Consider the following 24,653-nt stretch of genomic DNA (forward strand, 5'->3'; position numbering starts at 1 on the left):
AACACCCCCACACCCAATCCCTGTAACACCACAAACTGACATTTTTACATTTCAGTTTTTGTACCAATTAAACAAACCAGATATGACATTAATTTTCAGCTTTAGAAGTGCTGGTAGGTTCATTACTTTTGGTGGAGCTAAGCTAACAAGCTTCTGGCTTTAGCCGTACACAGCGGTTTTGGTAGAGTACAAAAAACATAAGCACCAAAACGAAAGTGTGAACATATAAATATACACTTAAATTCATAAGTCTAACTAAATTCTAACAAGAAGGTCACTCAGCTGCTGTCATACTCTTTTACCTATGGCTGACCTACTGTATACCGCACACACCACGCATGATCTCATCCCATATTCATGCCTTCTCACCTGAAGGACCATCACAGCCTGCTCACTGTTACAATTACTAATGATTGCACCTCTGTCAAAAGTCACTGGCAATTCAATAATAATTTGCAATAGCTGGGCCTGCAAAACACATGAAAGGTTCAATCTAAATGAGAGTTTCAGTCAGGCTGAAAAGCCCCTTTGACACTGATTTCAGAGCCTGATCAAAAGCCACATGGTCATGGTGAAGTGGTCAGAGCCAGATGGATGGACTCGACAATGTAGTCCAAGTTTAGACCGTTGATTGCACTCACATTTAGACAGCCACTTGGGTGCAGGTACACGTGTCTTCTCTTTGACAGAAATTCTACCTGCTCACCTAAAGTATACAAAAAAAAAAATACACGAGAAACACTGTGAACGCCCATCAGCATTTATGATAATAGCAAGGGCTTTGTTGTTGCTGTTAGTATTTAAACAAAATATTCAAGTGGGAAAACACTGTGGAATCAATTATAACTTAAAATCAACGCCATTGTTAAAGGAGCTGTATGCAACATTCAGAGCATACGAATTTGTCTGGGGCGGGATTGTTTGCACACAGCTCTCAACATGGAGGTAGCTGAGTAAGCAGCTAGCAGCCACCAGTGCTAACAGCACAAACAACGTCAACAATACTGACTGAGATAATATTGTTTCCTAGGGGAGAAACCAGAGGGTGGTTACTATGCTTCTGTGATGACGTCGTCCCGATATCAGCCCTAACTGCTACATATAGGCACTGCATTCACAAGGACTCACATGCACCAACATGCACACACAGCCAGCACGTCTACCACAATAACCCACAGAGAAGCTCAAATTACAACACACACACACACACACACGCCAAGGAAGCATGACTTCATTCTCAGTTTGGGCACCATTACTCCACTATGTCTTTAAAAAGCAAATATTGGTTCGCTGTTATTAATGTTGTGCGCATCACATGCGGCTCCTTTAAATAATCAAGTGGGCAGTAAGAGTTCTGTAAATAAATATTCCCACGAATACTGTGTCAGTGAACACTGATTAAGGTTACAGCCTTTAACTGTACGGGCAAAAAGCAAGATGAATATTTTATAACTATGCATACATACTCACCATTCAAGCCTGTATGACAGTAGAGTCCACCCTGTTTAGTCAGGTGGTCCCAGGAACCTGGAGTTCCCAAAAGCCTCAGCCTGTCTCCTAAAACTTCTCTGATCAGCATACATCTCTCCACAATGTGTTTTACTTCTTCCTGCCTTAGAAGCAGAAAAAAAGGACAGCATTTGGAAATAAGATCTAAAGTATACGACTCAAAGCTGCAAAACATGAAAGATCCAGTGAGCAAAAGGTGGCATTTTGTAACTGGAGGATTTTTATCACTAGTAGCATAAGTGCTTTTTGAAGCTTTGCATATCTGCCAGAGTGTCCTGAAGCAACCAGCCATGGTTATGGACATCAACTGATACAGTAGCAATGTGGCCAGCCGCCTGAGCCACATTCTTTAAATACTTGATTATTGATTTGAGTGGCACATGACTCACCATTCAACAAGATGGGCAGGGTTACTGAGCACTGTGGTGACAACATGTGCTCCTCCTACAGGTGGCTGGGCCCACAGCGACTTGACTATCTTGTCGGCTTGAGACCGCACAGATAACAGGAGGGAGCTCTGCTTCCGGACGCATAGGAGGTGTCCAACAGCCTCACCTGGCGAAGAGAATGAGAAGATGTGTCCGATGTGAAGTAGCACTTTTTTTCGGCAATAGCAGTGAAATGTTCTACTTCCTTTCTCTTATGTTTCTGGTACTGATAATGAAGTTGAAGAGGGACACTTTTGAATTAGAAACTAAAATATGGCACTCCGCTGAGGGCGAGGGAATATTCACCAGGTCGCATAGGAACAGGCAACAAGCTGATCTGAACAATGAGTTACCTGATGCTACTGTAATACAAAGCTCAGAACTGAAAGGTAACAGAAAGCGTGACTAGGACTCTGTAGATACTATGAGCATGTATTTTCTGGCGCACAATGGGTATGACAGACATGAATACATAGCTGCTCTTTTCTGTTGTATGTGAGGAAAACTGCACAAAAGAAAAGAAAATTGAGTTCAAATTGACAGCAGCAGAACAGCTGTGGTCTGTGCTGATTTAACATCACAGATTGTAGTTTGTAGCATGGGCTGTTTTTGGCCATAGTCACACACATAAACCCATATTCTTCAGATGGTTGTCTCACCATATAGTCCAAAACAGTGGGAGAACGACTGAGCACAGACAAACTCCATCCCCTGTGATGCACAGTACCGCACAGGCCAGGCATCCCGCTCTAAATCTCCATAGCAGAGTGCCTGAGTAGGCAGCAAGAGGAAAGGGAAAAGCCTACGCCTCTGTGGAAACAGCGCGGAGACAGCAAATGAGGAGGAGCAAAGAGCAACTTGTCTGACAGAAACAATTTGAGCCTCTGTTAAAAAGTACAAATGTACACGTCAGTTACCATAATGAGTCTGGTAATTACAGCCCATTGATTCTGAGAGAGGTCTGCTCCGGTTGGATAGTGGGCAGACGCCGACAGAACAACAACACTTTGTTCCGGAGCCTTCTCCAAATCCTCCAGAAGCTTCTCCAAACAAACGCAGCGCTGCATGTCATCCCAGTAATAATACTCACGGATATCTTGGATCCCTGCTGCCTGGAAGATACCTGCCAATGAGTCTGCAGAGAGGATCAAGATGAAACATTATAACAGATAACTAAAGCAGTGCAAATCCCTTAAGATCAACGCTGCTTTGCACACCATGATGTAATCACAACGTTGACCTTTAACCTCTATCCTGAGCTGCATTTGTAATGTAAATAATGTCTTATTACTCGTTACAATAATTAATGTTACTATGGATACAGCTTCTTTCCATGTTAGCGAATCATTTATGCATGTTATTTGTGGCATACATGTGAGTCATCTTCCAGTCTTGTTAATTATCGCTGCCAGGCTCAAGCACCTCTCCTGGTTGCAGTGATTCACATTTTTTCAAAAAACAATTTTATTTGCAGCTGTGTTTTAACAGCCACTGACGGCTGACTCCTCTCTGCACTTAACCGGCGGGTAGGAACATCAGGGGACCAACAACTGCTTCAGTTTGGAATTTAGTTTCTGCTTGGGACAATGTACGTGGCAGATACATCAGTGTTGGTGGATTCATGTGTTGGCATTTTCATTTTTACATTGCTGGTGTTTTGGGATTGTCTGTCTCCATGCTATTTATACATCACCTCCCTTTCATTCTACTTCTGGACCCACAACCTCCCTTTCACTTCCTGTTCCCCACCCATATGCCATCAGACACATGGCAGAGAGCTGCATGCCACTGAGTGCCCTTTTTATGTAATAAGACAAGTAGTGCATACAGATGCAATCACCACACTTGGATCAGTAGCCACAATACTTATGTTCTTTATGTCTCAAGAGCATAAGCTAATGTGCACCAGCATTTTGAAGCCAACGCACTTTGTTGTTGTAATTTTAAATGCTGTTAAGAGAAAGTGAGGTTTCATTTACCATCGCAAGGAGAGGAGAGGTAGACGGGCCCACACCAAGCAACACAGACATCATTGCAGTGTCTTAGGAGTTCAGCACCAAGACGCACAGCAGCGGTAAAACCAGGAGTCTGGATACCTAACACCTACAATAACAGTCAGGGTTGAGTTCTTAATATGACTGATGTGACAGTATTTGAGTACTAGATGAAGCTAGGTGTAAAACCATGACTGCATAATTTCAAATCCGTCTGCACACTGCCTCCAGATAATGACAGCTCTGATTGATTAGATAATTAGGTACAGGATATAATGTGTACATAAAGAGCTGAGATTACCCGATCCTCCACTACAGCCTGACAGCTCCTCCCCAAAGTCATCTCTGTGGCTCGCCTGATGTATTCTGTCAGACCAAGAGAAGATGGATACTCTGGACGAAGGGTGGGATCAGCGCTTAACTGTTGCTTTATTTTTCTCACAAGACGCAGCTCAAAGGTTTTTCCTTCCTCACTGTAATACTCTGCAAAAGACAGTTATTGCAAACGTTTTTGTTTTTCAGCCAACAAATCACTGTTTCAAACCAAAAAGTCATCAAGGAAAAAGAAGGTCAAAACAAGAGAAACCTGATTGAAACTCTCAGAAAGTCCACTCTAAAATAAAATTAAGATGCATTTTTGTGCATTTTTGTTAACGTGATCTGAAGTTATCAGGGGTCTCATTTATAATCATTGCGTACGCACAAAACAAGGCCTGAAAGAGGCGTACACTACTTCCGATGCAAAGGTTGTGATGTATAAAAACAGCCCTGATGAGAAAAACTTGCTGAGAAATATGAGATGGGAAACTGTCAAATAATTTTTTAGCATGGATCCTACACATTGTTTTATAAATGATAGAAGTGGTAACAATCAGGAAGAAGTTTAAAACAATGTGGTCATGTTGTAAGGACAGATTCTCTACTGGCAATGTGCTTAAGAAGTTACTGTCTCAGTGGATTATTGCATCGTATCATGGTCAGGGGTGTCAAATAAATGGCTCTCAGGCCAGAACCGTCCCACCAAAGGGTCCAGCCTGGCCGACTGGACAACTGTGTACGCCTAATATTGATGCACTTGTGAAAGCTGAGAGGTGCCAGGTTTTAGGAGCAGGTTAAACATGCTTATATGTGCTTCGGAGGCTTTTTCCACCCTGACCAGAACAGAGAAGTGAACACATATTCATTCATCACTTTCATTTTCCATAACCAATTATCCTGTTAGAGATGGCAGGGGAGCTGGAGCCTATCCCAGCTGACATTGGGAAAGAGGCAGGGTACACCCTGGACATGTCGCCAGACAATCACAGGGCTGACACATAGAGACAGACAACCATTCACACTCACACTCACAGCTATGGCCAATTTAGAGTCACCAATTAACCTGCATGTCTTTGGACTGTGGGAGAAAACCCACGCTGACACTGGGAGAACATGCAAACTCCGCACAGAAGGTCAGGGTTCACACCAGGAACCCTCTTGCTGCCTGAACACTTATTATGGTTATATTTAAAAAAAAATGAAGACTGTGCAGAATTTTGTCAGTAGCTTTAGTGCAAAACAATCTGTATCAGACTTAGATCAAAACAGTATTAGTGGGATCCTAGCATGAGGCACTGCCAAAAAATTTGAGTTATTCATTGTTTGTAAGGCAAGGGACAACTTAATCTGTTTCTATACTAGCTTCAACTTGAGTTTGGTGTGGTGATGCCAGCATTACAACACAGAAGTGGAAATGTATGGAAAACTGCACATGTACAGTAATGACAGCGAGCAAGCCACTAAGTGTGGAAGAACTAAGGCATGTTGATGAAACTGCACTTGCTTTTCTTCAGACACCTCAGGCTGTTCATCATCTGCTTTGCAAATGGATGACCATCATAAATTAATCATTTAAACTGAAAGAAAGGGGAAAATTGGGAATTATTGTCATTATGATTTTCATGCTGTACTACAGATCTTTGCAGGCCTACATAGAGGTACAGGCACTCTGGGGGCTTTCTGTCGTGACATTATTTTTGCAAAGTCCAGCAGTCCAACAATAGGTAAGATAAACGTTATCATGGGTCGCTAATTGACAGTCAATATGCAAATAAATGCGGGGAAACTCCTCCCTCTTCTCTCATTTCCGACTGAAACTCTGAACACGTTGGTGTGAAAAAGAAACCGCTACGAACCAAGGCATGATGCGCGCGGACTCACCTCTCCCTGCCAGGTAAACTCTCCTCTTGTGAGTGTCTTTCTTGAAGGCGGACCACAGCCTTGTTTCAGGACTCTCTGCTGCGGTGTGAGCATTAGTAAACACAGACAGATGACCTCCTGGGTCTCCATTTTGCTTGACCCCTTTTTCATTAGGGCTGCTGTCGGGTCGGCTCATCCTGAACCCAGCCAGGCAAATCAGCCCGCTACCCGCGAGCCTTTTGTTTGGACACTGTTGCCAGGCTACAGCACGTATATGGATACTGTCACCCCGGCAACGGTGATGGATGAGTTTATCACTCCCTAATTTGTGGGTCTGGTGAGTTTACTTTTGCCATCACAGCTAGCTGTCATCAAATAGACTAGCCTGTCTGGACATGAAAGGATCAGTTTAGGTGGAAGTCCCAAATGTATTAGCTTCAGCCTCTAACACCGACAACACATCAGTTCAAAGAGGACCCTTTGCCCCTCATTAAGGTTTGTGCTGGTGGCTCTACAAAGGGCCTGCAGGCCTCCTTACATTAATGAAGACCCAATGACTTTAAGAGAGCGAGTCAATAGGCATCACTTAGTTTTACAAGGGTGTTGCAAATTCACTTAGTGTATGTAAAATCAGCATAGGTGTAGATATTTGGGGGGACTCAGTGTTTAGAAGGTGCATTTGTCATCCCTCCCCCATTAAAAACAATAAAGTAGCAGAGGACTTTTAATTTTGACAAAATTAAATATATTTACACCATAAATTGATGCAAGAAATTAAATGTTTAATGCTCAATTAATATTAATATATAGTCCTCCCCAGTGTTGAAACAAATGCCCTTGAGACAGGTGCTGGACTTTTTTTTTTTTTTTTTTTGCAATTATTTTTAGGCAGGCCTCTAGGACACAGAGCCTTCCTTGGGGGAAAAGGACAGACATTTCATAGGGATGACGAAGTAGCAGTGAATCTCACAGTTGTTGCAAAGCAGAATCAAAGTAATTATCCTGCAGCTATTACATGAAAGAGGTTTTGCAACTCACTTTGCGAAGCTGGTTATCACAAATCACTGCACTAGATGGCAGTAGATGGCCAAACCGGGCAGTTAGTCTCGTCAATTAGCTGAACAGGAGTAATTTCAGAAAGGAACAGTTTTCCTCAGCCTGCTTCGTCCACTGTGCTCTGTGTTATTTGCCGCCTTTGTGATGGTTGTTTTCCCTTGTGTGATTGTTAAACATCAGTACAGTATGTTGAGTGCAGAATAGAGCAGTGCCTTTTATTTCATTCTGAGAGAGTGGGAACAAAACATTTACCTTTCACTTTGTTGATTGCAGGCCATGCTTTTTCTCCCATCACACTGTATTGTGGCTGCAGCTGAAATATCTGTGGGATGTCAGGTTATCTGTGTTTGCCCTGTTGTCAAGCAACAGTAGTGTGCTCAGACAGGTACAAAGGCAACAGCAGAGAGTCCCGTGAAGCCTTCTTTATTTTATGACTCGGTGTGGTCATCTGAGAGAAACACCAATAAAGTCTTATATCTACTGTACTGTCACATCATGAGGCTGTTATCAGTTTCAGCAGTGAGAAAGGAGATGCCCTGGCAGAGGTTGTGGGCTGGGATCCAGCAGTATGCGCCCCAGTCATGCTGCTATGTTAGCAGGATGATTCCACAATACTTCATTTAATTAAGGTGCTATCCACGTAATTAGATTCAAGGGCTCCTAATTGGTGAGTTCTGAGGTCTGAGTTTGGTGTCTTCCGAGATGTCCCATGTCCTGAAAATATCTCTTTGACCTGAAAAAAAAAAGTGACTGTGATACTGGCTCAGGACAAGATGTCGACACAGGAAAGGCTTGACAGAAAAGTTTTGCAAAGCAGAATACTGCGTATATGAAGCCTTTGCATGTGCAATCAACTGTAGAGAGAGAAAAACACTTTGGAGGAGATCTAAGATTAAACACTTTTAATCAAATACTAGAGTTTGACCAAAATGCCCGAGGCATGAATATTAGAAAATGTTGCGCATTCCTTTAAAAATTAAGCAACATGGTATTCATTAGTGCGTCATTTAGAATTGAGAGTTTCTTACTGAAGTGCTGAAGTAATTAAATATGTAACCTATTTTTTAACCATCCTGTTAGGCTGAATATAATTTGATTCATCACCTTCATATTATTTGCACAGTGGTGAATGTTTGCTTATTAAATCAGCTAATGCAATGGACCAAGTTTTCAGCTGTTCAGCATTTATCCCTGTCTTAATATCTTATCTAATTTCCCCAGTTGTATCTTAAGTAGCTTCTCTCTTCTGTCCCTCAAAGGTTGGATTTGATTCTAATCTAATTCTGCGCTTGGAAAACATTGTAACAGGAATCAGCTGATAAAAATGTGCCTTAACCTCAGACAGGATAATTGTTTCCACTCCTTGCTGAATGATATTTTGGTACAGCCCACCTTGCTGTGCTAATGTTGGTTGCAGTTTGTTTTCAAATGTCTTGCATTTGACTCTTGGTTTATTTTTTTAAACTCCCAGATTTTGTGAATTCCTCTCGTATCATAACATGATGTCTGCTCAAGCAGTGGCAGAGTAGCCAGAGGTTGTGGTGTTTCCGGTGGGTGGAGGATTACTTAAAATAAGACAGATGAAGTTGTTTGGCTTGTTCACGCCCATATTGACGGTCACGTCATTTTACGCCAAGGTTTGGGAACCACTCTTGTGAAAGTTTATGATGATGATGATTTTGATGATGATGATGATGATGATGATGATGATGTCAGTGACTGTGGTGTACCACCAAATATATAGCATTGATATTTTTTCTTGTGGATCATGTGACTGACAGAACATAACACAGCCTTACTTACGGACTGGATGTTGACATTTTTTTACTTTGACTTGAATTTTTAGATCTTGAACTAACCAGTTCAGTATGAGTACTTGAATATAGGTGAAATTATACCACATGACCTGACCATCTAGGAATTTTCAAGAGGCAATTTCAGCCCATACTAATCCACATAGATGGCTTTCAAAGTAAAATATTACAATGCTGTGTTTAAATTTCAACATTATACACTTTCTTTGTCGTGTTATTCACATTATCACAGCCTTTCTTTGCCTCCATAGATGTGAGTTTACACACAGAACACACGTAACCAGCATTACACAGTTTCATAATATTTTATTTCTCAATGCAACAGATGATGTCATGTGAGTAATAACGCACAACAGGGTGTCTCAGTATAACAAAGTAATGGATGAGGTGGAGGAGATGTTTCCTCCATGGAGTCCATTATTTTTCTGTACTTGGACATTTCTGAGTGTTACTGAGCTCATACTAGGCCACTTACCAAAGGGAGGGAGTGTACTGTTAACATAGCATGTAGCAGAAGTGCGTTATGGTCACCTGCAGTTTGTAATAATGTACCTCACACAGTGATTCATGGTTAACTGTGGACAGAAATATGTCTGAGTCATCCTGATATAAGATTTTTGTAGCTAGCCAATCAGAAATGAAAGAATATTTTCCAAAGCCATGGTTTAACTTAGAAAACAAATCTCAAAGGTTTTTGTTGAAATAAATGTCTGTTAAATCCCGATTGCAGAATGATGTGACACAGTGGTGATATTTTCAGTATTATGGGCTTGGTGTTGACTTTTATTAGGAAGTAATCACAGGAAATGTATTGTGTTTCAGTGACATCAGCACTTACATGGGGCTGGAATAGTCTCAGTAGGACTAGGTTTTGGCATTGAAAATGAAATTTGGTGTTGCAAAAGGAAATATTGGCAGTAAAAAAATAGTCTAACTGAAAAATAAAACAGGCATTACATTTTTTTTATTTATTTTGTTGTTGTTTTTCAGTGACAATATTCCATGTCTTTTTCACGTTGCCAGTATTTTTTTTATTTATGTATTTTTTTTTAATCTTTAGTTCAAATTCTCTGTCACTAGTTTTGGTTCGGAGGGGAGGAGTTTGAGGGTAGGGGGCAAGGGGAGCATAACTTACATATAACCCACGTACTAAAAAGAGAGAATAGCTCTTCTTGACCCGCAGTCAAGAAATGACTGAGAAGAGAAATGCCTGTGTTTTATTTCTCAGTAAAACTTTTTTTTAGTGCTAATGTTTCCTTTTTAATGCCATATTTATATTTATTTGCCATATTCAGTGTCAAAACTTACTGTTGCTGTTCTAGCTCCGTACACTTACTGCTATTGTTTATCAAAAATGTGTCTACAAAACAAGACAGCAATCATTTTTGGCATTTGTTGACAGCGCATCTGATTGAAATATTGCAGGGAGCGATGGAAAAGTCAGGAGCAGCCACAGTGAGCTGTTAGATGAAGAGCTGCAGGCGACCGGCTGTACACCTCCAAATTATTGAGGTAACCAGCTCCTTTCACTGCCCTGCTGTCTGCAGGCTCATGCTGTGTGCAGTGTAGAATCAGATCATGGTTGCTCACAGAATGATGGAATAAGGCCAATATTGCCTGGCTGCCTTCTTAAAATGACAATAGTTTGTTTATCTTCCCTTTACAACTCGGTGAGCTTCAGTCTTAAACCGCGTTTATCACCACCGGTAACTACAGATGTCGTGGGTAGAGAGAGAGAGAGAAATTAAGATGGAAAACAGACACCAGAGTTGAATATTTGAATGCACAGCTCTTTGGTGAAGCTCAGGTTACACTGAAGAGTTTGATTTTGTGCCATGACAGTGAAGACAGCTTTGCCAGAATCACAACCTTGTATTAAGTTAGACATCTCTTGTACTTTGCTACAGATTGAGTGTATCATAAATACACTAGATAACTTAACCAGATAATATACTGTACAACATTAGTTCATGCTGTCATCCTGGAAGCCACATGCACTGCATCTGAAAGTTAAGTGGAATGCAACTTGCACTTCTGTCCACAGAGACGGTCACAGTGTTCCTGTCCAGACCAAATCAGCTGCTGCTCTACAGTCAATCCAGTCCACTCTTTGGTATTATCTTCATTCGGTTAAGTGTATCAGGGCCGGTGTTTGTACTCTTCTTCAGCTCCTTGTCACTGCTGTTTGGTCTCAGCCTTTGCTGGAGTCACAGTAGTGGCTGGGGAGCTTAGTTTGCTTCAGTAGCTTGACATTTTACAGTTCAACCATCGTTTTCCTCCACTGTGAAGCTGAAAATAGACAGAAGACATGAGTGAATCTCACATGTTATTAACATGTACTCAGTGTGTGTAAGTAGATGAGGTGTGCTTATTAGTCTCTATTATAAAAGTTTCGATAAAGAAGTTAAGATAACATTGAGACGTGGGATGATAAAAGTGATTTATTTTTTGTGCAACTGAAAAGCACCTGATTCAAAGTCAGCTGGCTGCCTCATTCTAAATCTCATATCATGGTGTTTAGCCCTGTGAGATGTGGCCCGACAAACAAATCAGCCTTTTCGGTGTACTACAGCGTGATTTGTTGGCTTTTTGCTGCTCACACCCTTTACAGCATTCCAGTTTCTATCAGATAAGAAAGCTCCAACACAACAACAACAACGTTTTGTTGTCTTACAGGTTATTTCCCGTTTATTTCTTTTTTTCACAAATTACTGAAAGTTGTTGCAAGGTTGTCCTCCTCCCTTCATGCTTTGTGAAACTCCACCTTTCTTTCTCCAACATGACAGGAATTCTGATGCTATCACCTCCCCTGTACATGTCTCCACAGGAAGACATAAACTATCTAGAACTATTGCTTCACAGACATGTGAATGCATACAGGGAAAAAATGTGCAGTGGGCAGTTTACAAAGTGGCGTTAGGAGAATTTCCAAAGCTTAATAGAATCTAATCCTTTTTTACAGCATGTAGAGAAGAATCGCTGCAGTGTTTTGTCTATTGCAGTGATTTTAAATTGATGCATTTGGATGATTTAATGGAAAAAGACTCCAGCAATAACTTTGTGTTACACAATCTGTTGAATCTCACATTCGCACATCGGATGTTGCATTATTTTAAATCACAGACCACAGACATAGCGCACACATATTTAAGTGTCTCCTTCCAAGTTAAAGGAGCAATGACATGTAGTCTCTGTCTTTAAAGGAATATTTCACCCCAAATGACCATTTCTGAATCGCACACCCAGTGTTAGCTTGACTTTGTGAAGAAAACTTCTGTATATGCATCAATTGAATGAGGCAGAGTTCAAACACATGCACTGCTCACCTGTGCCTGAGACTGTTTACTTGGAAGTTTATAAATAGATTTTAGTGAAAATGCATGTGTTTGGGAAGTACGAAGCATACATCTGGATAAATAAGACTTGAATTTTACCGCTCAAGTTGCGTTAGAGTTTGTAAACAATTATTTTGATATAGTTTTGCTGTTCATGGAGGTATGCCAGAAAAACAGTTTCCTTTAAAAAAAATCAACATAACACAGAGTAAGTAACTGATATACAAATGATCACTGTGGTGGTGCAGTATTAGTTTAAAATCTGCCTGACAAAGTGCAGATACAATTAGAAGTCAATTTGGAATTTAAGTAAATATTAGGAACACCTCTCTAATGCAATACAATTCAGCAACTACACAAAATGCGGCCTCCAGGAGGATATAAAGTAAATGTATCATTAAAATGCACTAGTGTTAGTGGTGTGTACCCAACAACCTGCCAACTAAGTGTAGAACCAGTGACAAACTCAGCTACATTTGATTTGTCTTTTTTATTTTTAAGGTTTATAAAGTAGGGTCCATACTTTCTTTTTTTTTTTTTTTTTAGAAAAAATCCTACATAGTGTACCTTTAAGTTGTTACAATCATTCATTCACGGTTAAAGATAGCATCACTGTAATACCAAGTCTTGACACAGTATTGAGTATTTCAGCTGCTGTGGTAGAAAAGAAAATGTGTTTGCTCAACTCCCGGATGCCTCCATTTAAAGACCGTGAGGCAGTGTGATTGTTTCTGATATCAGCCATGCTTGAAAGGGAGTGTTGGAGGTTTCCCACAGGTCACCACCACCATGTTTTGCTTTATCCTGCTCCCTGTTTCATGCTCTCTTAGGCCTGGTCTTGCTCTAAGCTAACTAAATGCACATTATGGAACTTGGTGTGTGAGGCTGGGTCGGTGGCACCGTTAGCATAGTGCAGAGAGACAAGCTCAGAATGACTGGGTTCGCAGCACAGGAAAAAAAGCATTAGTGTGCGCCGGCCGCTCCTAAAATGCCATCAAAACATCAGGATGCCCTAATGTGCACCGATTGATACACTCTGCTGCGCCTCAACTTATTACACCAGCATTTGGGCTGCCTTCAAATCACAGAGAGCTTTAACCTGCCACACATTAGCAGCTCTGTGCAGTAAAAAGCTTGTCAGTCACAGGCTCTGCAGCAAATGTCTGTCAGCACTCCAAATTTAACACAACATACCCTGCACGTTACATGATGCGTTGGAAATAACTTGTCTTCCATATTTACTGCATGCTATGTTTTCACACTCAAACTGCAATAACAAAGTTTCCACTAATACAGCATGGGGCACTCTGGGAGGACTCGCCATGCTTGTGTGGGAAATACAATTATATCTACATATTTAGCCGACTAATGATACAGTTTGTTCCAGTAACACACCGTCACTTATAAACCTGAAATGCCAGCATTATAAACAAAAAGTCTTTTTGTATTTGTTCTCATGAATATGTCCGAAGTATTTACATGATCATTTGGAGTAATGAGCCACTTGTAGTGACTTTAGTGAGTCAGTATTTATACTTGAAATGACATTCTCCATCTCAGTCTCTCTGTGCTTTATCGGGTTATTCATGCTTTTTTTAGCCCATCAGGTCCACAAGCTGAGAATACGAATATATTTCCAAACATGTACTATATTTATTTATTTTCATGGCTCGAGAAGAGTCCATAAAATTTTATTTTATTTCCAACAGTGGGTCAGTGAAAGAGATTACACTCCTTGTTGTGATCCATCAGACGCTGCTTTGAGAGCTAAATCTGGACGGATCAGCCTCAGTAAGTTCTTGTCCCTGTGCCATGAGTGTCTGCTTTTCACATGATAACTTATTGATGTTTATTAGGGCTGTCCTGAATACCAGTTCTTGGTATTCAAAGCTTCAGTGAGCAATATCTACGATTAATGGAAGTTGGACGTGGGTGGAGAATAAAGAAAGACATGGACATAAGATGAACTCTTTAAAAACAGTCAATGCACCTAAAATAATTTCACAGTTACACACTTTGTAAGCATGCAGCGCACAGTGACATTAGTCATTAAGGGTGCAGTAGCAAATTCTGGGCCCTATGTGAAGGCAGTCTATGTGGGCCCCCACCCTTCCTCTCTTGATTCATGTGTCTCTCAAGCTATTGAGAGATTTGAGATTCTTTTTTGTCTTTTTTTTAACAAAGTCAGTTTGCTTTCTTTCCCTTTCCTTTCTTTATTTTTTGAGCCCTGATTTCCCTTTCTTTGGAAAAGACATGACAGTTTATGTAAGTGCTCCAGCAGAATAGTCACTCACTTGGCTTTAGCTACATTTAGAGACAAAGGCGCAAGGGTGGACTAAACCATTTTGCACCTTTTAGGGGTGAAAGGGGCCTCAGAGAGTTTCAGTCTTACAACCAATTTATTCACTCATTCATTTTCTGTAACCACTTATCCTGTTGGGGGTCGCGGGGGGCTGGAGCCTATCCCTGCTGACACTGGAGAAGAGGCGGGGTACACCCTGGACAGGTTGCCAGACTATTGCAGGGCTGACACATAGAACTAGACAACCCTTCACGCTCACTTTCACACCTACGGACAATTTAGAATCACCAGTTAACCTATTCTGCATGTCTTTGGACGATGGGAGGAAGCCGGAGCACAAAATACTTCTTCTACTACTACTAATTACTACACGAACTACTTCTAATTCAAACTTGCAAACAAAACCAAACTTTTCATCCCAGGGTTTTCGAGGGCCCCCTTCCTGTTGGGGCCCTGGGTAATCAGTCCCACTTCCCCCCATCTCTGCGATGCCCCTTTTAGTCATAATTGCTAGAAAACAGAATGCTGTGCAAAATGTCTAAGCTATTACACACAGCTTTGCCAAGCTCATTGTAGATTTGCGATATGCCAGTTTCTTTTGGTGTGTCTGCCTCTTGATTTTTCGGGGGTCATCCTGGTCAATTTCGAAACTATTCTAGACGCTCGACTTTTTCAACATTTTGCTAGTGAATCATTAAGTCTACGGTTGGACTGCTGGTGGAGTCAGACCTGTGCTAATGGTGATGCATGATAAATGATGGTGTATTACTATCTCTTAAGTTATGGCCTATTTTGGATTTTTTGGGCCTTCAGATACTGATTTGGATGTTGATGATTGTGGCAGTGATCAAAGCTTTGCAGTATAGGGTCAGGCAGCCCTGTGTTTATCATCCTACAGTTTTTCCAAGGAGGAAAGTGTTTTAGTGTGCATTTGATGGCCGTGCAATCCTACTTTCAGTTCAGCTGTTGTTCTCACATGTTGACAAGTTGTTTCCTCACGTGTGCCTCTTGATACTTTAATTGTAATGCACCGGCACAGAGCACACGTTTCCTGCAGAGTATGAGCCATAATAATGACCGTGGTTCATGCGCTCATGTGCCTGTGAGGCTCCTGTGCTGTAACTCTGCAGGAATATTAGTCCTGTGTCTGTGCTGTAAGCTCAGCTATTAAGACTCTTCATCTCTGCTCCACATTCACAACTCAATTTAGTCCACAACCTAGTTGGCTGCTGCTCTTTCAAATAAAATATTCCACTCTCTGTTAGCTTAATTTTAGTGTTCTCAATCATGGATAAACTGTGCTAACAAACTCCCTCCGCTCATAACACACAGCACTGCCTATCAAACACATGAGGAGAGTTTGTCTTAAATACCACCAATACACATATTAGGACTAATGCTGTAGCTGCCTGTCTCACTTTAGAGCAATATGACAAAGGAAGGGAGTGCTTACTGATTTTATTCTGCAAAAAGAAAAAGTCATGTGGAAAGCACAACATTTGCCTCCACTTCCACTTTGATGACCAAAAACATCATGAAAGATGAATTATAGCTGCTGTTAGGCAGCGAATCTGTGAAAAATTGCACTTGTCATATCACATGGTGCATACGTGACAGAAGCTGAAGGCTGCTGTGGATGTTGATAAGGGCCGCAGTGATATGCCTGCATGTATTTCTATGAAAATATACTGGTAACTGGTGATAATGGCCATTCTGTGTAGTGTAGTGCAGCCACTCTTTCCTAGTAACCATTTATGTTGGTGGCTGGGCCTTGCTTTTTATCAGCCCTGTCATACATCAGCTCCCGGCTTAACTAAACCTGCTGTTGCATGTTGTCCCAGGATTTAAAGGAAATAAGCTGCTCAATAGCTCTTTTGTGCTGCTAGTTAAATAGATATAGGAGGTTGTCAGGGATGACTGAAGCCTAGCATGGGCACTCTAAAGCAATAACTAACCATTTCAGCACTCCACACTCTACCTGGAACAGTTTGTCATATTCCTTCATCAAACCTGTCTCTGAGCCGCGGCCCCCGCCAGAGTCATTCTCTGGCGGCTGGTCTCACTTACGTTTGTAATCCTGCTCAAAGCGCAGGGTGAGTCCGCTGAGCCTTCCCCTTGGGGTGATTTACTACAGATCACACCAGGCTCCTTTTAAGGAAGACTTTTATATGCTCCTAAATGTCTCCAGTTTTATAGCCCCATTGATTATGTCTTTAAAATTCCACTGAGCGGTTGCCATGTAAAGGAAAGAGAAAAATGATGTATAGAGTGCAGAGTAAATATTTAAAATGAAACATCCCTCTGTCGTAAAACTGGGTTACTCATGGGATGTAACATGGCAAGGCGTGGGCTGCAGTGTAGAGGCTGCGCCACTTGTCAAATAAAACTGAATTATGAGTAGTGAACTTAAATTTTATGTTCTGAAATTGAACTACTTATTTTATATTTGTAAAAACATTACTGAAATGTAATGGATGAAATTTAATTATAAGTTTAAACACTTTTAAGTGTACATGGTATAGTAATGGCAATTCATATATAGGAGATGCAGTCTCAGTGTGTTACAATAAAACAGTAATAAAAGCCTTAAATTATGAATCATTAGCGACATCAATCAAACCCAGTGATTAGTTATTAGTTATTACATTTTGAACAATCACACTGCATTAAGTAATATATTGTTTTTTCTTGTCTGGCTTTTAAAACTGTACTGCTGGAATAAAAAAAGTTTTTCTGGAACTAAATGTAAACTTTTGTAGAATTTTTGAATTTCTGATAATATCTTCTTAAAAAAATATTGAAATGTATTAATTGTTTTTACTAAATTCAAATTCAGATCATAAAATTAAATAATACAGCAAATACTGTAAAATATATGTAAATGGCACAATTATTACAGCATAGATAATCAGCCTTTACTTAATAGTTAAAAAAAAACTTTGTTTAAAACCTTCTAGGATATTTATAGCTATGGCACAACTCCTTATTATTACGACATATCTTCCTGTAATCTGTTGAAGGCCCGCTGTCAACTTGTAGTGGAGTAATCCACCAACCCCATTGAACCCATGTTAGCATGAGTGTTCTCATTGGCTGTCAGTCTTGTAAACAGCCTCTCCAGTTATGGGGGAAGTCTTGTGCATATGTGATAAAGATTTATCTGCTGCAGGGGGTGTTGGGCAGGGCACACTGAGGCCCTCTGACAGGCAGAAAGCCACACTAATATTTGGAAATGTCCTCAAACATCAAATGGCTTTGTGGTTCTGCAGAGTCACTTCACAGTTATCTTTGTCACTATGGGACTGATTTTCAGCCAATGGAATAATAAATAAATTACAGTATGAACATTTCTATAAAATACAAATTAATTAATGATATTCCTGATTGTTACTAGCTAGTGTGCTAAAAACAAAAACCCACCTCAAAGTACCAGTGATATTTTTACAACACTGACATCAGATGGAGTCGAAGATTGATTGCGAGTAACACAGTGCAGTAACTGATACAGGTAAAGCCCTCAAGTGTTTATTGAACTAGGCAGGGAAATCTAAATGTAAGGCATCACTTTTACTTTTGTTATAGCATAACACCCCAAACAGCCACCAATGCTTTAGAAGTTATTTATTATTTCTGCACTGTTCAGCCCAATCTATTCTATGACCACATAGTAACACGCTGATGTTTTGAACATGTCCAAATAAGGATTTATACTTTTAAAAAATGCACAACGGGCGTTTAAATAAACTCAAAATGTCAAAAATGTAATCCACAGTCTTTGTGCAACATACACAATACCAAGAAGAGATGTAAATATGTAGAGGTGAACCTTTAAACCTTTAAAAAGGCAAAACATATAAACAAAAATAGAAATAGAAATAGAAATAAACTTGTTTAAAATATATTTGAAACTTTATATTCCCTAAAAATTGTTGCACACTCTGCATAAGTCATGCATGACAAAAGTTATCATTTTCTAGACCTTTTTTGTTTTTATTATTTTGTAGGCAGCTATTGTTTGTCAAACTAAAACGAGCACATGAGAACACCAGTGTTTTTGTTATTGTCATTGTGCGATGCTTTGCTCATCATGTCATGGAAGTAATGGAAATTGTTTGATTCTCCATGACATTGATTCCACGAATGACCTGCTCACATGATGTAAGGGTTAGCACTATTAATGAGAAACAAAAGGAAAGTGTAGTACTATAAAATGTATTTTATTAAATTGTCTTATTAATTAAGAAATGAAAAGTTAAAACACTGAGTGTGACATTGCTGTAGATTATTTTATATTGTGGTGGTGCCTGATGTCCAACATTCGCTGCCATAATTATTTATTTTCACTGCCATTAGGGTTTCACTGTTTGTACTTGAGGAGGTGGAAGTATCCTATTTATGTGTTTATAGAAAGTGGACATTTTTCAAACATTCATGATACTTTAAAAATGACTGTGTGGGTAGAATAACATAAGATCAAGGAACTTACAATTTGGTTTCTGGTTCTGATATGCCACTGAACTGCGTGTTTCCGTTGGACTGCAGAGGACCAAAGGAAGCCTCCTCACTTTTGCTGCTTCCCTGAGTGCTGCCCACACTCTCGTTACGCTCTTTCCCTCTGGTTGAAGACTTTTGGAAAGAGCCGGCAGTGCCCGACTCAGCCTGCCATAGAAAGCAGGAGCAGCGAGTCCGCAACTCTTTATAGAAAGCATTAAGCCGCAGGGTGGAAATCCATGGACAGCCAAGCAGGCTCTTGAACGCAGTGCGAAACTCTGGACTCCTGCAGTAGATGATAGGATTGAGACCGGAGTTAATGTAACCCAGCCAGTTTAACAGTCGGAAGACCCACTCTGGAAGAATGTCTCTTTCAAATGCACTGATGATGTTGGCCACAAAGAATGGCAGCCAGCACACAGTGAAGGTCCCCATGATGAACCCCAAAGTCTTGAGGGCCTTGTGCTCTTTGACGAGCATCAGCCGGGAAGGCCTCCGCTTGGCGCTCTTTCTCCGTGTCACGCCGCTGGAGCCTGCACACGCCGTCGGCAGGATATTGTTGATGTGGACTCCAACTTGCATCTGCGTTGTTGGAAACTCGTTCTGGAATCGCAGGCGATTCTTATCTATGAGCTGAACCTGCCTTTTGGCTATTAGAAAGACTTTTACATACACAAATATCATTATGAGCAGTGGAATGTAAAAAGAAACTATAGAAGATATAATAGCGAAGGCCCTGTTGGTCACAAAATCACAGCATGTACGGGTCTCGTAACAAAGCTTCGCAGCTTTATCTTCATTATCACGCCAATACCCTTTCATGATTGGTACAAAGGAAATTAAAGCGGACACAACCCATACTAAACAAACTATTACCCTGGCACGCCACTTATTGAGTACCACCTTGTATCTGAGGGGCCTGGTAATGGCTATATACCGATCCACTGCTATGACGCAGAGCGTCTCAATGCTCGCTGTCACACACAGGACATCCACAGAAGTCCAGAACTCACAGAACATTTCACTGAGCTGCCAGTTACCAGTCACCACAATAGTGGCCCCCAGAGGCACCACGAAGACCCCCATGATGAGGTCTGCGCACGCCAGGGACATAATGAAAATGTTTGTGGTCATCTGCAGCTGTGACGTTCGAGCTATAGCGATGATGACCAGCAGGTTTCCCAACACTATGATCAGTATGATGTTGACCAGTATAATGAGGATCCAGGGTCCCACTGCTGCATGATAGGGCTCAGTCCTGTTGATCACAGAGGATGCTGTGGTGCTCAGGTTGCCATCCATTATTCACAGTAAGCTGAAAGTTTTTCTTTTCACGTCAACGTTAACAAAACTGAAAAGTCTGCACTTCTTACAAGCATCATAAATCTACTCAATAAATTAAAACTACTCTTTACTGTGCAGTTACTGCTTACATTTTACACCTGGGGAGTCTTGTTTGTGTTCAAAACGCAGTGGTGGCTTTCCATGTTTCCAGAGACGTGCTTGTTTGTGGAAGTTATTCTGGTGTGGGCAACGACAGCATGTTCTCCAAAAAGATGTATCCAAACTGTCCACAAAGCTGAAACAATATTAATTCACGGAGTTGCAGCACTTTCATAAATCCAGGAAACATGAACATAAAGTGAAAAAAAGTTCTTGAGAAGAAAATCTGGCTGTGTCCATTTAAATATGTCCGCTGGGATTAGACTAGTTTGCAGTGTTTTCCGCCGAATCTTGCATGAGCCACAATGCCACAGTTGGACTGTTGAAGATCAAGCAACAGTGACGCTGTTGCAAGAACCACCAGAGTGCACCAGAGTGGCTGCCCACTCTTTCTTTTGCTCTCTCTCTCCCTCTCTCTCTCTCTCTCTCTCTCTCTCTCTCTCTCTCTCTCTCTCTCTGTGTGTGTGCAGGTTGCCCAAGATTGTATTGGCTCTAATCACACCCTGGCTGAAGGCAGAGGGGAGGAGTTGAAAAGTGTGCATGTGCGCTGAAGCCATACAGGGATCACTACCCTAATAGACGCACACACACAATGATACACGTATATAACTATAGACAAAGACCTAATCCTGTGTCAGAGCGTGTAACGTGTGTAATGTGTGCGTAAAATGATCTTTGTAAGACACCATGTAAGTTTAAAAGTAAGTGATGACCATCAGCTCTTTATTCTTCAATATCACTGATGCTGTGTTGAACGTAGCAGCTGCACTAAGCTTGTTAACCCATTAACTGTATCTGTCACCTGACTGTGTCAACAATATGACAGGCTTTTCCACTGCTGGCTTCTGCTCTGATTGTCAAATGATGCTGGGTTATGTCAAGTACACACTTCCATGACTCAACAATATGTTTTGTCAATCAGTTATGCACCGGCTTTGCAGTAAACATAAAAATATTTCTACTATTTGTGCAAGTATGTGTTTTAAGGCGATTATAGCTCATTATCTTCACTTTAATACACCAACTTTAAAGGTCTCTAAAAGTTTATTTGCAATGCAGTTTGTGGTCAACTTTGCAGACCACAAGGCACGAGGCAACCCCAACTGTAGAGAACAGGAAATAAGTGCCCTCCCTTTGACTCAAAGCTGTAAAAGAAAATAATAGATGGCTATCTCGCTGTTACTCAAGCCGGTGCACTGAAGACGAACAATCAGGCAAATGCCTTTCATGCGATTCACTTCAGATATCCAGCGCTGCGCTGTGGTGCTGAGCTCTCTTGTCACCGAGCAGTTCCTTCTTTGGTCCGATCAGCTGTACAACTGCAGCTGTGATTGCTCTGTGTTTATTCCCACCTTGGGAATAAAAGCATTTCTACTTTTGTTTCTGCTTAATAAGAAGATACACAAGGGGATACTTTTCATACCTCTCTGTGGCACATACCTTTCATGATGATTTTCACCCCGAATAGTCCAATGACTTTTATATTAATAAACGTATTAACTGACACAATAAAGACAATGTAAGAAAGGCTGCTCATATTGATGAACCTACCAAGAATTATCATCCAAATCTGCATCTCAACATTGTTTTGTGGAGCTCTATAGTGAGTTTCAGCTCACTGTTTAGCTGCACACAACATAAATATATTGGTTCACTCTCACAGTTCTCATCACGTCACTGAGAGCAGTTTTTGACAAAAAAGCTTGTAAAACCCACAGTACACTACCTTCTCAATATCCCGAATACAGCGACTGCCACCTTGAACTGGTGACATCATTTGGAGCCAGAGTCCACACTATTGAGATCCCGACTGTACACCCATTTGACCCATTCGCGAGCATACTCATTGTTAATCATGACGTCAGACCCACTTTTTATAGCATCAAATAACTAATTAAAACCAAACTTATCAGACAAATGAACCCTTGAACATACAATAGGGAAATGAGAATGACCTAAAACGACACAAACCATCTTTGGAAAAAATGAATTTGATGTGTACTTTCATTTTTTTGAATTTGGCGTATGTCTGCAGCCAGCCACCAGGGGGCAACTGAGACATTTTGGCTTCACTTTTGGGATGCTGTCATGTCGTCCAGCTTCATAATCTATGGCACCACATGGCTGACAGTCACAAACAACTAGCCGATGAGCATTTAGCAGGCCCCCAGTAACACTGCTCAGCTGTGCAGTCAATATTTCCCAGCGGCCACTTGCAGTGTTGCAGTGAAAGCATCCCTTGCAGCACAAAAACATTTTCCTCATAGGCCACCATTATTAAAGACAGGGTTGTAAAACTGTTGACATTACAACCGCAAGCAAGGTCAGTTATGACTCTTTCTACTATGAATTTTTGATCCATGGAGGTTGTATATTTGTAAACTTTATTCAAACTGAGAAAAGCGTTTTAAAAATCTTGTCACGTCATCACAATTTAAAGTCTGTGAGCCGAATGGGAACTTGCAGGCGGAGCCAATGGGGGAAACACTTATACACTACTGCGGTATAAGCCAGAAAGCTAGAAACTTTTTTGGCATATGCACTAGGCGAGCAACTCCATTTGAATGAATAGGCGCCATCTTGGCATCCAGTATCTAGATATTATTATAAATCTGTGACATTTATCAACTAAGGAGATGGATACTTCTCTCAGGAGACAAAAAATGAAAACTATAAAATAGGGAATGTAAGACAAAGCTAACACGACTCCAAATGAATGTTGTTGAATGTTGCTCCGTAACTGCAGGATGTGTAAATAAGCAACTGTTTGCTAACAAGTTCCTTATTTAAAGTTGAAAGGTGATAGGTCAATGTTGTGTTCACAACTTGTAAATTTTCACAAATTCTGCCAGCACATTTTGTTGGTTTGCTACACCGATGGTTTTGAGCATCCGGCTAACTGCTAAACAAGATATTGTGTTTTAATTTGTGAATTTGGTAGGTGTTGGTAGGTGCGGTGTTGCCCAAGGACAGAGCAAAGCTAGCTCAATCTTGATGCCAAGCTAAGATAACCAGCTGCTGGCTGAACATAGTTATATTTTGTTTGCAATTTGTACTTTAGATATCACATCATATTTGGGTTAATTAATGTATCATGACAGACACATTGTTTCATGACAGACACATTTGTTTCTTTATATCACTGAACATGAGTTTTTATGTCTACAATGGGTAGAAAGCTGTCTGCATCTGTACCTATTTGTAGCCAATAAATGTCAGTGTTTAAACAAATGGAGAAACTAATAGATGTTTAATCAGATTGCGGTGCAGCATGCTTTTCTTTGCCATCGCATGTCTTCCTTATCTTTTGGTCCCATTTAGATTTAAATGGATTTTTATTTTAGCCTGGGTTACTTTGTCACTCATCTGACAGGAAGTTGTGGAATTGTGAGTGCATTCACAAAAGGGAAAAGCGGGCAAAAGCAAAACACTGGCGCCTTTTTAAACTTGGGGCCCCATCTGACTGCATTTCTGTAGATGAAGGTCACTGCTGTAGAGTTGACAGCTTGATAGATGCTCATTTGTCTTGCGTGAGAAGGTGCCATTGGGCGAGCTGGACCTGGTCCTAGTGTAGTCAAGCACGGCAGCTGGCACAAGAAGAGTTGTTGATAGTGGAATCATCTGTGACAGCTCTCTCACCATTGCAGACAGGGCCCTGTGACCGTAATATTAGTGTACTTTGCATGCAGGGATTTAATACATTTATTTATATTACAGTTTTCACAAGACAAGTGCTTCACAAGATGATAAAAGCAGGTAAATGAAGCAAAAGTAAAAAACAATAAGCTAATATTAACACAGAACATATTAAGAACAGCATATTAGTTAGATAATAAAGTGGTAAAACAAGGTAATAAAAACAAATCTATATACATAAATGTATATAAATATATACATGCATTCACAAACAGGTGCATAAATACACAGTGTGCTCTCATATGCTCTGTACACATGCTTCATTACACACATAAACATATATAGACACATAAAATGAGGACCTTCTAAAAATGCCATCCTAAAAAAATAAGTTTTTAAATGTTTTTTAAAGTGGTTACAGATGTAGATGATCGTATCGCTACAGGAAGAGCATTCCAGAATTTAGG

At 40.6% G+C, this 24,653-nt stretch overlaps 2 protein-coding genes and 1 long non-coding RNA gene across 3 annotated transcripts in view; 1 reads left to right on the forward strand and 2 right to left on the reverse strand.

Moving 5' to 3' along the window:
* Positions 1 to 6,367, reverse strand: got1l1 (glutamic-oxaloacetic transaminase 1 like 1). Its single transcript, XM_049579278.1, has 8 exons — positions 6,131 to 6,367; positions 4,233 to 4,414; positions 3,917 to 4,040; positions 2,855 to 3,072; positions 2,597 to 2,747; positions 1,899 to 2,064; positions 1,471 to 1,613; positions 1 to 706 (listed from the first exon to the last, which is right to left on the reverse strand). Exons 1-8 carry the CDS (start codon positions 6,303 to 6,305, stop codon positions 567 to 569), a joined length of 1,299 nt encoding a protein of 432 aa, XP_049435235.1. The 5' UTR covers positions 6,306 to 6,367; the 3' UTR covers positions 1 to 566.
* Positions 6,055 to 24,653, forward strand: part of LOC125890578 (uncharacterized) — a 23,448-nt gene continuing 4,849 nt past the window's right edge. The window contains exons 1-2 of the long non-coding RNA XR_007449566.1: positions 6,055 to 6,143; positions 6,284 to 6,446. This is a non-coding gene — a long non-coding RNA (uncharacterized LOC125890578). The remainder of the gene's footprint in view (positions 6,144 to 6,283; positions 6,447 to 24,653) is intronic.
* adrb3a (adrenoceptor beta 3a) lies at positions 9,266 to 20,937 on the reverse strand. Its single transcript, XM_049579277.1, has 2 exons — positions 19,103 to 20,937; positions 9,266 to 11,268 (listed from the first exon to the last, which is right to left on the reverse strand). Exons 1-2 carry the CDS (start codon positions 20,407 to 20,409, stop codon positions 11,241 to 11,243), a joined length of 1,335 nt encoding a protein of 444 aa, XP_049435234.1. The 5' UTR covers positions 20,410 to 20,937; the 3' UTR covers positions 9,266 to 11,240.

Source organism: Epinephelus fuscoguttatus, linkage group LG6 (genome assembly GCF_011397635.1).
Source record: "Epinephelus fuscoguttatus linkage group LG6, E.fuscoguttatus.final_Chr_v1".
Lineage (NCBI taxonomy): Eukaryota > Metazoa > Chordata > Actinopteri > Perciformes > Serranidae > Epinephelus > Epinephelus fuscoguttatus.